Below are 16,299 nucleotides of genomic sequence, written 5' to 3'. Positions count from 1 at the left end.
TGTTTAGATAATTTTGCAATTTTTTTTTTTTTTAAAAAGGAAACTTTTAATAGAATTAAAACGAAGTACAGAGAGCGGGGACAAGATGTTCCCGAAAATAAAAAGAAAGAGAAATCATAGGACAATACCCCTAAATGGGTGGTATTCCAGATTCAAGCAGATAAACAAATCGAATTTTGCAACTTTACTTGACGGGTTTTCGCCCTGTTTTGATTTGACAAAAGTTTTGACTTGAGCCGGTGCGTCCTTTTCCCTATTCTCATTTATCATAACAATCCTTCCTCAGGTTTCCCTTGAAGGATCTCCAAGTCACATCTTTGATACTGTACAAAGAGGTCTTCAAAATTTCTCACCGTTCCCATTCCGGGATAAAAAAAATTTGATAAGCGGGCTTTATAGTTCACATTCCGGGATAATTGTACACCCAAAAGTGGGCTTTATAGTTTCACACTTCTGTGCAACCCTAACGGCCTTTTTCCACTTTAGTATGAAGCATCCAAAGTACATGTTTGGGTGTTAAAGCCCTCTACATTTTGGAGCAATTTGTGTGTAAACTGCAATATAAAATGAGCCCTTTTAGGTTATTACACCCCAAATTGAAGTCAGATTGTACGCTCAAACGGATCCTTTGATTGTAGTTTAGGAGGAAATTGCACGCAGAATGCAATTGAGTTGTACACCAAAACAGAGCACGTGTATAGTTCTGTTCTTGAGATGTTATTTAATTAAGAGGCATCCATTAGCATCCTAAACATACAATGACCAAACACACAAATTTCATTCCTATAAAGGGCTCACAGAGCAGTAGAGCCGAAGAAGACAGATTCCAGCAGAAAGTACAACAAAACCTGTTAAAAATTAAGAACCAATCACGATATCACATAGACCTTGTGCTTCACCCAGTATACCAGCACTAGTAGTGTATATATTGTCTTGTCTAATATTCACAACAACACATTGAAAGTAAGTGCATTGGAAAATAGCTCACTGAAGCACCATGCAACCTTCGGTGAAACGGGAAGGGGCGGGTGGCATGGGGGGCTCCAACAGACCTTCTTTCTCGTCGGAGTTGTCTACCTCCTCTCCCACCTCTACAAATCCTATGGCTTCCAAGATATAAGCCTTCACCTCATGAAACCTCTCTTCAGATAGAGAGACCTCGGCAAGGAGCCTCCATGCATAATCCTCAGTGGCCTCCTTGTAGTCTTTCTTCCTCTTCAACACCATATGCCCACTTATCTCCCACACGGCAGGGTTTACTTGGGTGTCCAGAAGCTCTTGGCTCACTTCTCTGAGAGCCTGTTTCTCCGCATAGCACTGCACATTTGTCCAATAGAAAACAAGTTAAGCAGAATAAAAAAGGATAGGAAGATAATGGGTCCCTTCGTAGATCAACTCGCATAAAGTATCCTAGTAAGAGATATCCAAAAAAACCAAAATTTCTTTATAGCCAAAATCTTGTCCTTCTTTCAAGAGTGAACAAGGAAATAGAACTAGCAAGTTAGGGAGATATGAGTCGGGTTCGTTTGTTTCATTTGCAAATGTCGACATAAATATTTTGTTAGAAAATAATCAACTTCAACTCACTTTCTTCAACCCAGAAACTGCAAAAGGGTGAGTTGAAGCATCATTCGGATGTGTCTTAAAATTTAATGAAAATAAATAAACAGAAAACGAAAAAGAATATGGACAGGAATACAAGAATAGAAAAGAAGATATCCATGCAAGACTACTACTCTACTAGCCCATCCACTCTTAATCATGGGAGTGATGCAAGGCCCACCATATCTCATCACGGGCCTATCTCATCATGGGCCCCATTGAACGCACGAATTGGCAGGGTGGCCATAACATTGGATGGGAATCAGTACAGATAACTGAAACGGTCCTCAAACAAAAGGTAGAGGAAATTGTAAGTCATTTTGTATTTATGACGGGAAGAACAGAACTTCAATGTCATACAACAAAAGGGGCTCTCTGGTTGTAGTGCAGATATTATGTTGATGATTATGCTAATATACCAATATATTAAGACAAGAATATATGAGATATAGGCTGCTGATATTGGCACCGTCATATTTTGATACTTGCACTAACTCACCTTGGCTTTTATCAATTAAGAGTCCATGTTTTTGTCTATCAAGAATCCTAGTCAGTCTCTTGTCCAAGTGGCAAGATATAATTGATTTTCACGTTTTAGATGCTGTAGAATTGGAGGATATGATTAATAAGACTTCAGACTGTTATGCAGCCATTGATTGCTTTGGAGTGTGATGCTTCATCCCTAGAAGTGATTCCTACCAAACCTAGCGTGATTCCAGGCTCTTTCCTTCCCTATCTTTATTAGTATTTCTTCTTTACTATCAGTTTATTGATTTCTTTATACCTATAAACTGTTTACTAATAAAAAAAACTAGCTTATCCCCACCATCATCCTAGCCAACCACCAACAACTCCATTTCTCCCACTTTCCTAACCTAGCCCACAAGCCTACGCATAGCTGATAACCCTAACCTGCTCCCTTCTTGACCCTTTCTTGATCTGTCCCATAAATCCAAGAAACAGTCCTAAATCCCATACCCACAGTCCTAAATCCTATACAAAGTCATAAAACCCCTTCCCATCCAATTGGCCACCGTAAAACCCTTTCTTATCCAATCGGTCACTATAACACAGTCCCTTATCAATCCCATCCCAATTGACCATCAACAGTCCTACATAACAGTCTCCAAACGGTCCTAACAGTCTCCAATTAGCCCCAACAGTTACATCCAATTAGGGACCACAATCCAGCTAACCGATTTCCCCAGCCCTTTAGAAACTTGTCCCTTATTCCTTTACCCCATAACCTCTCAACTAGACTGTCAAACAACCAAGTACTCCAAAGCTTAAGCTGTTGGAGAAGTCGTTATTTAATCTTTTATACTTTAACACTCCCCCTCCCGTGTGGCCCCTCTTTTTAGGGTTGGCCTACACGTGGCGCATGTGGCCCCTCTTTTGGGATGGCCATTAGATGCGGATTTTTAATATCAAGGAGTTTTGAACTTAGGACCTTTGGCTCTGATACCATGTCAAACCAAGGTTTTAAATCTCGGTTTCGGTTTCGGTTTCGGTCATCAGCGAAACCGAAACGTTTCGGTTTCGGTACGAAATTTCGGGTGAAATTTTGTACTTCACTGAAATGTTTCACCGAAATTTTACCGAAACGAGAAATTTCCGAAACGTTTCGGCGAAGTTTGGTACTTTTCCGACTCACTGTGAATTTCGTTTCGTTTTCCACCGAAACTGAAATATTTCGGCCAAAACGAAACGTTTCGGCCGAAATTTAAAACCATGTGTCAAACAACCAAGTACTCCGAAAGGTTAAGCTGTTGGAGAAGGCGTTATTTAATCTTTTCTACTTCAACATAGACCACAACCCTTTGAACCCTGAGCCATAATGTTGTGCTTAAAATCAGCAGTTGTAAGTCACTTTTCCCTAACGAGCCCTACATAAAGTGGTATCAGCCCCTAGATTATTCCTATGGGAAATTGAAGCGGAAGGCATTACAAGGGGAAATTCACTGACAGCCAAAGAGATGAGTTAGTCCTTAAGCTGACAGAGATTGGATGGCTTTTTTCTTTTTTTCTTTTTTTTTTTTTTTTGGTAGGTAAGCTGGGACAAAGGCTTTGTAGGTAAGCTGGGATCAAACCTGCAACTTCAAGGTTGAGAAACATAGCCTCAACCATTGAGCTACAAGACCAACCCCAACGGCATGGAGATTCACTTGATAGAAGAAAAGAAATTCCTCTACTTGGGGGAAGGCAGCAGTTGAAGGGCTTGGAGAATTCAGTTTTTTTAAAAGCAACAACTTTTTTTTTGGTAGGTAAGCTGGGATCGAACATACGACCTTAAGGTTGAGAAACAAAGCCTCAACCATTGAGCTACAGGCCCAACCCCAAGTAACAAATTTTTTATTAATACCCAGAAATCATGGGGACAATTGTCCCACTAATGCAATTAACACGCACAATCCCACCCCCTGCAAAAGTGTCTGCAGTGAGGATTCCCCATAATCTAGCATTATACTCTCAAGCAGCAAGTGAAGGTGATGTTGAACCTACTGAATTTGCAGCCAAACAGGGAGGTCAGCCACCTGCACCAAACCTTGGACGACTACTAGGGCTGCACAAGTGAGAAATTAGGTACCCTTAGTCACCATGAATGATGAGGTAAGTGAGATGCTGGAATGCGACAGACCTGACTATGCTGATTCCATTGGAGCTATAACAAAGAAAGTGCATGTAGATCTTCCTGATTTTCGTGGAGATATAAATCCTCAATTCTTTGTTGATTGGCCTGCTTCCATTGAGGAGTATTTCCATTGGTATGATATATCGAATGAATGGAGGGTAACATTTGTTGGAATAAAGTTGTTAGGAAATGCAAAGATATGGGAGGAACGTGGAAAGGAGACTTCGCAAAGGCCACCAATCATCCTTTGGGAGAAGATGAGAATGCATCTTAAGGACAAATATTTGCCACCAGATTTTCAAGATGAATTCTATGATCAGATGGTTGCATTCAGACAAGGTAACTTGTTTCTCATTTGAGTATATGAGAAAGTTTGATGAGCTATCCATTAGATGTGAGACTTAGGACTAATATTTGCTACTAAATTTTCAAGGTGAACTCTATGATCAGATGGTTACATTTTGACGAGGTAACTTGTCTGAGATGGCCTTGAAAGTGAAGACGAATATGAGGCAACCGACTATCGAGAAATTCAGCTCTCAAGAAGGGGGGGGGCAGTATCCAGGATAGCATCAGATATGGGAAGAACTTCTAGACCAGCATGTAATAATGCCAATAACTCTAAGCCTAGTGGGTGTAGAGTTGCAAACGCTGCTCAGCCTATAGAAAAAAGTCCTAAAACAAATCAGTAAAGAAGGACCAATGACACTAGTTGCTTTAGATGCAGATGAAAGGGTCACGATACCTATCAATGCCCTTCAAAGAACTTACATGTATTCAATGCCACAGTGGAAGAGTAGGATCCTAATCAGAGGTCGATGAATTCAAAGATGATGATGATGATGATGGGTGACAAGATGAGGTGGATGCCTGATTTGCTTGTGTGGAGAGGCAAATACTAACATCACCGGCCGAGAAGGCCAAGAAGAATTAGCTTTCATACCGCTATTTTCCACATTCTCGTCAAGAGTGAGGATAAGTTTAGCAAGTTTTTCACTAATAGGAGCAGCAACATGAGCATGGTATCACAAGCTATCGATTGTAATTGACTACTCAGCCACATTCACGTCCATACATGATTGCCTGAGTAGACAAGAACACTCTTCCAATAACTCAACGTACTCTAGTTGCAATTTCTCATCGCAGTTACAATGATTCAATTTGGCACTATATTATACCCATGAATATTACACACATTCTTCTAGGACTTGGATGTATGACTAAGATGTGTATCACTGCGGGAAAATCATACCTAATATTTCATGATCAATGGAAGGGAAATCAACAAAATTACTATCAATTATCCTTTCCCTATCCCATGGCTAGACAACTTTCTTGACATGACAGTGACCTTCAAAACGATTACCACTAAATTCGGGTCAGACCAAGTGACGAGTAGAAGATAAACTTTGATAACCAAGAATGAACTCTCTGAGTGGTGGGTCATGGCATTCGGTCACTCCGATTCTCTTAGTGCATTCGTGAGGGTGATGGCATACACATTTAAACCTTACATTAGAAAGTTCATGGTTGTTTACTGTGATGTAATCCTTATTTACTACAAATGCAAGGATGAACATACCTTCCATCTTCAACAAGTGTTGAGAGTTCTTCATCAAGAAAAAGTCAATGAAAAAATGAAGAATTGCTCTTTTATGACTTCCAGTGTTATTTTTCTTAGCTGTGCAGTATCTTCTAATAGTGTTAAAATTGATCCTGAATGAAGTGCGTCATGGGTGACCTATTCCTATCTTAAGTGACATATAGCTACTAACTTCCATTAAGTGAGTCATGGGTTAGGCACTTTCTATAAGAGGTTTATCAATTTCTATAAGAGGTTTATCGAGAACTCCAACGCATTCATGGCTCGTATCATTGATTCTATAAAGAATGAACAGTTCATGTGGTCAAAGGCAGCCACAAAAGCCTTCGAATCTATCAAAAAGAAGATGACAGAGACCCCAGTTCCTCAACTATCATACTTTTCTAAAGGCTTTCAAGTCAATCACAATGCTTCTCAATTGGAGTCCTTATGCAAGATGGTCATCCTATTGCTTATCATAGCTAGGGAGAAACACAATGAATCAAAGAAGAAATTATCAACATGCGACATAAAGATGTATGGGATAGTGTGAAGACTTCGTCATTGTAGACACTACCTTATTTCTAAGGAGTATTTGGATCATCAAACACTATGATATGTGAATTCTCAAAAGAAGCTTAATCATCATGCAAGTGGGTGGAGTTTCTACAATAGTAAATGTTCTATATCAAAGATCAAGCAAGTATGGAATATAAAAAGTTTGATTCCCATATAAGATTGTGATGAAACGAGTTCGACAGTAGTTTTCTAATGGAGCTTTTAGAAGATATAATCACATAGCGCTGGCCTATATAAGACTGTGAAGAGAATCAATTCTAATGCCTATGTTTTGGAGCTTCCAATCTTCAATGGAAGATCACATGCCTTATTAGGGAAATCATGTTGATTCCCAAACCTCACAATCAATTCCACAATTACCATCCATTCTTATGATCACAGAGGTTATTAAAGATGCTCTAGATGATCATCTCACTGAGATTGGCCGTTATCAGAAGTTCCTCATGAAATCAAAAGGTCAGCCCTTATCAAAATGCACTTGGATTCCAGAGGAGGAGCACCAACGTCTTAGCCCTGAGATTTATTAATAGCACCATACTTTTAGCTCAAGCAGGATCAAGTTCCTTTCAACCGAGGACGGATGATAAGAATTTGAAACAGCGCTTGAAAGTGTATCAAAGGAAACACCAAGTACCGAATTCCAATGCCTAAATTTTGATTTGCCACAAGGTGGGTGTGGAACCCACGTAGTACATTCACTAGCTACGGTAACCTTTAGGTCCTTTTTCCTAGAACCCACGTAGTACATTCACTAGCTATGGTAACCTTTAGGTCCTTTTTCCTAGAACCCACGTAGTACATTCACTAGCTATGGTAACCTTTGGGTCCTTTTTCCTAGGTGTAGGGAAGATATGTCTTTTACAGTTCAATTCAATTGAGTGAATTAAGAGGGACCATAATATAGATACAATAATTCATGGGTCTCTAGAGTCGTAATATGAAGGTTTCCTTAGGGGTCCTTGTTATGTATGAAAGTATTAAGGCTCCATGTTTTAGTCTATAAAGAGTACTAGTCAGTCTATTGTCCAAGTAGCATGCCATGATTTGATTTTGATGTTTTAGAACTAGAAGAATTGGAGTCCTACAAACCCACAACCACCAAGTCATGGTGTTTGCGTGTGAGTCATGTATGTATGTATGTATGTATGTATATATACCTTTGGCCCCTTTGGAGGATAAAAGATGATGAGTGAGAATTCAGACTGCTGCAGTCAACAATTACCTTAGAGTGTGATGCTTCAGTCGTGGTCGTAGGAGTGAGTCCTAAGAATCCTAGAGTGATTCTAGGTTCCTTCTTTCCCTCTATTATCATTTCTTCTTTGAGTCAGTTTCTTGATTTCTTTAGACATGCAATATATTTCTTAATCAAGAAACTAGCCAACCACCACCATTATCCTAGCCAACCACCAACATATCCCTTTCTCCCACTTTCCTAACATCAGCCCACAAGCCTATGTGTAGGCGACAACCTAACTGTGCTCCCTTCTTGACCCTTTCTTGATCTGTACCATAAATGGAAGAAACAATCCTAAATCCCATAACCAAACCCTACACCAATAGTCATAAACCCAAACCCCTTCCCATCCAAGTAGGCCACCATAAAATTAGACAAGCAAGTAGTACGACTAAAAGAACAACAGACAAGAAATAGCAAAAATCCTTGGAATTTGTCAATGAGATGTTTAGAAAGCAAATGGTACCTGAGGGAAGAGGAAAACCCGTTTTCCAGAATCAGATATGAGGGCATTGTACGGGACATTGTTATTTTGGAGCCAAATGCAGGATTTGGACACAACAGAGGATAAGTCTTGCAGTGAGTTTCCACCCTCGAAAACCAGACCTCTCACTGGATAATTCAACAGCTGGAAGATCTTCACTCCATTCTCCATCCCCTTCATGGTGGTTATCCTTCGCATGGGGGCTTTCTCAACAGGGAAGGGCACCGACAGGTAATAAGCCTGTCACCATGGAAATGGAATATTTAATAACCAATTATAGAAAAATAGCAAAAAACATGACCAATACAATTGAAATCTATTACATGCTTCTTCAAACCAAATCCGATAGTCGAATAAATAGTCTGTTAGGTAAAAAAAAAATCGCTGAAACAACAAGGCCAATTCGCCTGATATTTTCTCAACATGTGTTCCATTTCCATTGTATTATCAGAAGAAAAATAACCAAAACGTATTGATAATACCCTGTGATAGGACCTCCCTACGAAATTATTGGCTTTCTTACATTTGAAGTAGCCTCAGTATGTTAAGAAGTTTATAACAAAAATTGAATGATAACTATCACTTTTTTCTTTAAATAAAACTAATTTAGTTAGATCAAGAAAGTGATTTAATTGAGTTGGTCATAAAGGTTTATTTAAGTTTACTCAGAATTTGGTGAATTAAGGTACGGATTGGAAATTGGAGCCGGATATTTGCATGAGGGTGCTTAGTCTAGTATGTAGAGGCAGCTCTTGATAGTCTTAGTTAAATTAGGTTTTGTGGAGGTTATTTAAAGCGAAATGATAGCCCACATTCCCTTTTTTCCTATTGTGGCACTCCTCTTTTGAAAAGCTGTTGATAGCTTTTTGGAAGTGTAGCAACCTTTGAAAACTAGCTAGAAAATGAAGAGAAGAGTGCTATTGCTAACACAGAGTGTGGATCTACTTCACCTCTTTGAAGCATAGAAAAGAGAGTAGTTTTGTAAAATGAAGAGAAGGGTGCTATTGCTAACACAGAGTGTGGATCTACTTCACCTATTTGAAGCATAGAAAAGAGAGTAGTTTTGTAATCCTCTTCTTTTTCAAGCTGCTCGAGTATTCATGATATGCAATAACATTAACAGTGAAGGGTAAAATGGAACCTAATTTTCAGATTTCTTGCAGAACTCTTTTGAATCTAATTTGTAAGAGAAATCAGTCTTGGCTTGGCAAAATTAAAGTTATTATATACCAATTACCACTGCAAGTTTATAACACATTTTTTATATTCCGTATTCCTCGGCAAGAATTCATAGATATCGAAGAAGGTAAAGTTAGTAACCTGAAAATGGAGGTGATTGATAGTTGCAAAGGCTCCCAAACTATTATAGCCCAATCTGAAGAATGGATTTGCAGCTTCTGCGGCCATACGAAGGGCGAGCAAGGAGCTCTCCTGATCGATACTCTGAGGCAAGCAATCAAGCAAGCGAGGAATCAGAAGCACATGCCCATACTCAATGGGGCTCACCTGCAAGCAAATAGTAATCTCAAATAAGTCACCCATATTCACTACACACATTGAGAAACATGGAGGGTACAAAACTAGAACACTCTACCCATTGCTTACATTTATGGCAATCACGTTAGGGGAATTGGTTGTGGCACTAGTGGGTGCACTCTCAAAGTAGTGGATCATGTCATCTTGACTCTCTTCGAACGCGAAGAGCACTTCTTCCTGCCCAACTTTGGTAAAATTGAACTTGTTCTCGTCGAAGGGTTGGAGGACTCGGTCGACTCGGAACTCGGTAGGGCGTTTCTTCAGGTGACGCCCTTCGTTCAGCTGAGCAATGAAACCATACTCCCCGGGGATCACCTTGGTTTCACAGAGGGTAACGTCGTAGCGAAAGAGGCCTCTGCTCATTCGATCCTCCCACTGGCATATAACATAACAAGCACAAAGACCCAAAGTCTAAAACTCAAATAGAACAGGAAGAAAACATGAATTGGGCGTAAAACAAGAATCCATTTTTTTGTTACCTGGCCTAGTAGTAAGGTGACGAGGAAGGAAACTTGAGAATCCTTTGATTCCCCAATGCTGTTGATCCCCTCCTGCTCTTTCTTGAATGCATAAAGAGGAAGCTTCGATACTGGTAAGAGTTCCAAATGCAGAAATCAATCAATACAAGCAAACTAGCCCTGTTTGGATTGCAAGAACAACATTTTCTGACAGAAAAAATCTGTAGTGCAAAATGACAGAATGATGATTAATTTAGACGAATATTATCCAAATTTGAAGGCCCTGAATAGGTTTGATTCAAATTATCCTTTTCATGTGTAAAAAAAGTAGGCAAATTTCGAAACATGTTTCCTTTCCAAACTATACCATCAAATTCCTGCAATCCAAACATGAGATAAAATGCACCCATTAAAAAAAAACAAAAGGGTCGATTAATTACCAGGTAAACAACACTTGCCGAGACAATTTCGGCCGCATCCGAGTGTTTCAGATGCATCCTCTTGGTAGTTAGAAACCACAGTAGGAACCCTTTTGATGGTCAACATCTCTCTAGATTCAATGATGATAAAGATGATTGGAGGGATAGATGGGTTACAAGAATCAAAAGCCACAAGTAAGAGAAGAAGAATAAGAAGAAGGAAAAAAAGGACCTTATTTTCCCTTGTTATTGATGTTGGTATAAAGAAGAAGAAGAAGATAATAAAATAGGGTTAGAGGAACGAATTGTAGAGAACCAAGACCACCACCAGCAAGGAAAAGGAGATCGGAAGGGCTTCCACCTTCAGAAGGCAAAGCTCCCCTTCCACCGTGGGGAGAAGAGCTTTTTTTGTCGGCCAAGTGTTGGCTCTTCTTCTCAATCACATCCACACAATCGATTCTTCGATCAAAACCTAAGGCTCCAAATATAGCCGTGATGAAACAATTCGTTTGCCTCTGTTTTTTCGTTCTCCCTCACCTTCCTTCTTGAGCTCGATTGCCTATCTCCTTTGCCTCGGCAGGAAGCAAGCGAGGTTGGGTTATGTAGGCGACGAGGGAAGATGAGGAAGTTTTAGTTTCCACACGTAATGGACCGTTTACAAGTCTGAAACCAATTAAAGATGAGGAAATTGGAAAGGTCTGATACTGATATTGGCACTACCCTGTTTTGATAATTTTACTAACTCATATTGTCTTTTATTTTTTTAAACATTTATCGGAGAATATTAGAGTTCGGAAAAGCTCATGTACACCATTAGAAAAATAATATATTATTTAATTCCAAATTTTGGCCGAAATTTGGGGGGAAATGCTATATAATTAATAAATTCGAGATTTTTGGGTTAACTTTCTTGAAATTTTGGATGAAATATAAAAAAACCAAAATTTCAGACGAAATCCGGTACCGTTTCGGATTTTGCCAGTTTCGGTTTCGGTGTTAGATCGAAATCCGAGATTTCGGGACATGGCCTATTTAAGTATGATTTTCGGGACGTGGCCTATTTAAGCAGAAATCAAAGGGTTAACTATGATCATCATATGGAGATGATTTTCGGGACACAAAAAAGTCTATTTATGTTAGGGCCCAACAGATGAATGATTTGCATCATTCAGTAGAGTTGGCCCCTTCTATATACCTTTTTTTTTTTTTTTTAAATCTTGCATATACTAACGGCCACCATATAAAAATTGTACTTTACTAATGACCATTTCAATTGGTGGTCCGGAGACTTGACAATCATAAAATCCTTTAAAAAAGACTTTAGAAGAGTACATGGTGAGGTGCCATTATTGAATGAGAGGAGTGCCGGTATCAACAATTCCCATGATAAGATTCCGAGCTCAAGGTTGAAGAACAAAGTTTCCAATTGAGCGAGGGATCAACCACAAAAAACTTTCCGTTGCTCTTTTATACGGCCCAGAATAAAAGAAGGAAGTTGATCACGTGGGCGTTGGTAAGCCCACTTAAACTAAGTGTGGTCCTCTAAAAGCCTTCACGACCGAGTGTATCTTCTTCCCTTTTTTGTCTTGGTGGAAGATATTCTTCAACTCCATTCTCTCTTTTTCCCAGCAGAATAGACTGCTCAAATTCTCTCCTCCTCTTCTACCTTGTAGACCCCGTGGTATCTCTGTGAATACTGAAAAGTATTAGCGGCTGATCTTCGTTTAGGGGTTTTTACAAAGAAGTCTTCTAGCCGTGGTAATTAGGGGAGTCATCTTTCAAACGGTTTTAATCTAATTTTTGAAAATATATAGCAATGCCCCATTTTGGTTTTGACAGCATTCTATATGTAACGCCCTCACTTCATTTCTCTTATTTTATATGAGGTCTTTGAGCACATTTTTAGTCCACATAGGTTGTTCTTATTTATTTGGAAAAATACACTTAGACCCCCTGTGGTTTATGACACATTTAACTTAACCCCTGATGTTTAAAAAGTTACAAGTAGACCTCCTGTGGTTTCAATTTGTGTAAGGTAGACCCCCTCAGTTGACGGTTCGTCCACAGATTGAAGGGTTACGATGATCCAATTGAGCTGATTTTTTGGGCACACCCTATCTATGTCAGGGCCCACTACCAAAAACACAGTGGGCCCACATCGTTTGGATGATCCAAAGCGTTCATTTGATGGGCCCTGACACAGATAGGGTGTGTCCAAAAAATCAGCTCCATAGGATCATCCTAACCCTTCAATCTGTGTACGAACCGTCAACTGAGGGGGTCTACCTTACACAAATTGAAACCACAGGGGGTCTACTTGTAATTTTTTAAACGTTAGGGGTTAAGTTGAATGTGTCAGAAACCACAGGGGGTCTAAGTGTATTTTTCCCTCTTTTTTTTCTTCCTAATTTCATCTCACAAATTACAAGTTGTGGACTAAGATCCATTGATCTAATTTATCAATTCATGGAATCAATGGTTGGCCCCTTCTTACATGTTGATGTGATGGTTTCTAATAGTTAATGGATTTGCTAATCTAATGGGTCACCAAGAGTATGGTCGATCTCCAAACCCTATGTGTTGGCGCAATGGGATCCGTTGATCCAAAGGGTCATCGATTCTACAATATCTATTAATCGGTTCAAGACAGTAGGTCTGTTGTTCCAAAAAAACCATTTCTTAACAAATCCAGTCATAGTTCACTCTTAGGCTCTATTCACTTCTTTTCCCTGGTGCTGTTTTCCTGGAAAACAACCTTTTTTTCCCTGATAAGACCTTCACAAGACAAAAATTTTGTGTTCACTTCTTTTCCAGGGAAAAATATTATCAAATGTGAAATTTCTTATTTAAACGCTGAAAATGACGTGGAAATTGACTTTTTCCCTATTACTCGAGATTTGGTTTCCGATTAAATATATCGGAAAGAGGCTTTCCAAGGAAAACGAAACATTTTCCTTGACAATTTCCCTGGATTCCTTTTCCTTCTACCATGTCACCTGGAAAGGAAAGGAAAACAAAATCATTTCCTTTTCTTTCCGGGGAAAAGAAGTGAACAGCCCCGGGAAAGGAAAAGAAAATATTTTCTGGAAATCTGATGTGGCATTAGGAAAAGAAATCCAGGTAATCTGTGTAGAAAAAGATTTTCCTGGACTGTTTCTAGATTGTTCACTTGCGAAGGAAAAGGTTTCTAGGGAAACTGTTTGCCCTTCTTTTTGCACTAGTTTTCCAGGGAAACGAAATCCGTGTGTTTTTTGTCGTAAATGAAATCCCTAACCTAACCCATTTCTTAAAGCTCTATTTCTCTTGACTTTTACACTTAAAATAAGATTAAATTTGTTTTAACAAAAATAAGTGAAATTTTGTTGCACGCCCATTTTACATTGAAGAGAACAGAACCTAGTTGAAAAAAATTTAAAAATCATAAAGTAGAGGTTACCAGGCGGTTGCCATTAATGCAACATCATAGCAATCTATAATATGTACTTGGAAATTGCTAGCGCCCGTAGCAAAAGGCATTTCGAAGTTGGTCTGGTGCATGTGGCAGCAGCCACCTCGTGAATGACGACAAAATGTGCTGAAAAGTGAGCCTCTGCCTATATACTAAATATGTTTCTTGTCATTCTCATTCATTTTCATTTTCATTTTCATTTTCCTCCTACACCCGTTCCAATGGAAATGAAAGAGCAAAAAGTCACGTGGGTGCCAATCTTCGTAAAACTTTATTTTATCGCCCTTACTATTAAATTCGTTTTCAAATATCGCCCGACTTTACGGTCGAGTGGCGGTAAAGTAAATTCCATGCAAGGGGGCGAATTCATTTCCAAAAGTCAAAGAGTCATTCTCTACATCTCAATAGTACTAGGGGTGCAATTCGGGTTGTGCTAGGGGTGCAATTCGGGTTGGGCTCAACTCAAACTTGTTGGGTTCAGCCCGATTTTTACCTTCTTCATGAAAATTTTCTAAAGGATTCATTAGCCGACCCCAACTAGTTTGGGACATAGACTTAGTTGAGTTGAGTTTGGGTTTGGGTTTGAGCTTTGCAAATTCGGGTCAGTGTTGGGTTGAAAATACCCGACTTAGTTGCAAATTCCAAAAAAAAAAAAAAACCAGACTTAGTTGCCCTTATTCTACCGTGTAGTGTAGTAGTATAAGGATTTTCTAGGATTGTACGGATCTTTTGGAAAAGTTTGGAAAGGAGAAATATTTCTAGATTTTCTTACCTTTTTACACACACATAAAGATGACTCGAACCAACTCAATTCAATTTTTACTTGGAGGGATCTTCAATTTATGATAATATCCCTCTAAATTAACTATAATCATATAATTTCCCTCTAAATTGTCGGTAGAAAATATTTTCCGTCAAAAATGGGTTTCTTTCAATCCAAAAAGAGGCGCAGGGGTAAAACACAAAAATTAAAGAAGGTAAAATAGTAAAAGTAAAAGAAGTATAAAGCCTCTCGAACATAATCCGAAATCTATGGCTCCCATTGCTTTTGCCGAGTCCTTCAATAATCCTACGATCATCAGTTGTTTTTTGTCAATTAACTTTTTCCCATTAATCATTTTCTCACGAAATCACTATTTGCAGGTTGGATGGCTTAGATTGCCCGAATATTGCGACATTATGCAAATCTTAGATTTCTCATCAAATCACTATTTATCGGTTTGATGGCTTAGATTGTCCGATCATTGAGCCATAGATTGCCCGGCAGGCTCCCTCTTTTTTTTTCTTTTCTTTTTTCTTTTTTTGAATGATTAGACAATTTCCATTCTAAAAAAAAATCATTTCCTTTGTGATCACGAGATTCATGTGAACCCATTGATCACGAGATTCTTGTGATTTGTGAAGCCTCATTTTTCTCCTCTTTTTTTTTATAATTCTCGGTGGTTTGAAGTGAGTTGGGATTTTGTTTTTTGTTTTTTTCCAACCTCTATCAAATCTTATATTCCGCCTTTCGTTCCCTGGATCGGTAAAATTTCGCACCTCAAACTGAATAATTTTCAGTCATTAGATGATATATGGTTTAGGAGTGGTAGAAGTGTTTTCTTGTTATTATTGATTCCTCTTCAATTGGAAAGATTGGCATTGTTCTGGTTTTTTGGTAGGTCATGTTATTGACTTAGGCTTTGTTTGGAATGCAACAAATGAGTTCTTTGATGGAGAACAACACTTGGAAACTCATGGATATTCCAGAAGGTGCTCGACCTATTGGCTGTAAGTGGATTTCCAAGAGGAAGCTGCGTGCAGATGGTACCATTGAGAAGTACAAGGCAAGACTGGTTGCTAAAAGTTTCACACATAAAGAAGGCATTGACTTTTTCGACACCTACTCACCAATTTGTCGGATTGCAACCATTCGAGCTCTTATAGCGAAAGCTGCAATCGAGAAGATGGTGATACATCAGATGGATGTAAAAACAACATTTCTAAATGGTGACCTAACTGAGAAAATTTACATGAAGCAGCCAAAAGGGTTTGTGGTTAAAGGTCTTGACAACAAAGTCTGCAAGCTTATCAAGTCTCTCTATAGTTTGAAGCAAGCTCCAAAGATGTGGCACGAGAAGTTTGACAAGGTTGTCAGTGGATATGGTTTCCGAGTCAGTGGATCTGACAAGTGCCTTTATACCAAAGTTAACAAAAGCAAGGTGGTGACCATCTGCCTATATGTTGATGATATGCTCATAGTTGGAAGTGACTTACAGATTGTGACATCTATAAAGAAGTTTCTCTCGACTCAGTTCAGCATGAAGGATCTTGGAGCTGCTGACA

General features: G+C 39.0%; 1 protein-coding gene across 1 annotated transcript; it reads right to left on the bottom strand.

The window, feature by feature from the left end:
• Positions 1-837: 837 nt before the first annotated feature.
• Positions 838-11,185, bottom strand: LOC143884794 (GDP-L-galactose phosphorylase 2-like). Its single transcript, XM_077388583.1, has 6 exons — positions 10,548-11,185; positions 10,129-10,238; positions 9,719-10,024; positions 9,434-9,619; positions 8,096-8,353; positions 838-1,317 (listed from the first exon to the last, which is right to left on the bottom strand). The coding sequence occupies exons 1-6, from the start codon at positions 10,651-10,653 to the stop codon at positions 985-987; spliced, it is 1,299 nt and encodes a 432-aa protein (XP_077244698.1). The 5' UTR covers positions 10,654-11,185; the 3' UTR covers positions 838-984.
• Positions 11,186-16,299: the final 5,114 nt, after the last annotated feature.

The sequence above is a fragment of the Tasmannia lanceolata genome, unplaced genomic scaffold, assembly GCF_043159265.1.
Source record: "Tasmannia lanceolata isolate RefF3 unplaced genomic scaffold, GAP_Taslan_0.1 ptg000008l, whole genome shotgun sequence".
In the NCBI taxonomy this organism is placed as follows: Eukaryota; Viridiplantae; Streptophyta; class Magnoliopsida; order Canellales; family Winteraceae; genus Tasmannia; species Tasmannia lanceolata.
The sequence above is the reverse complement of the archived record's forward strand: the minus strand, read 5'-3'. Positions and strand labels throughout refer to the sequence as shown.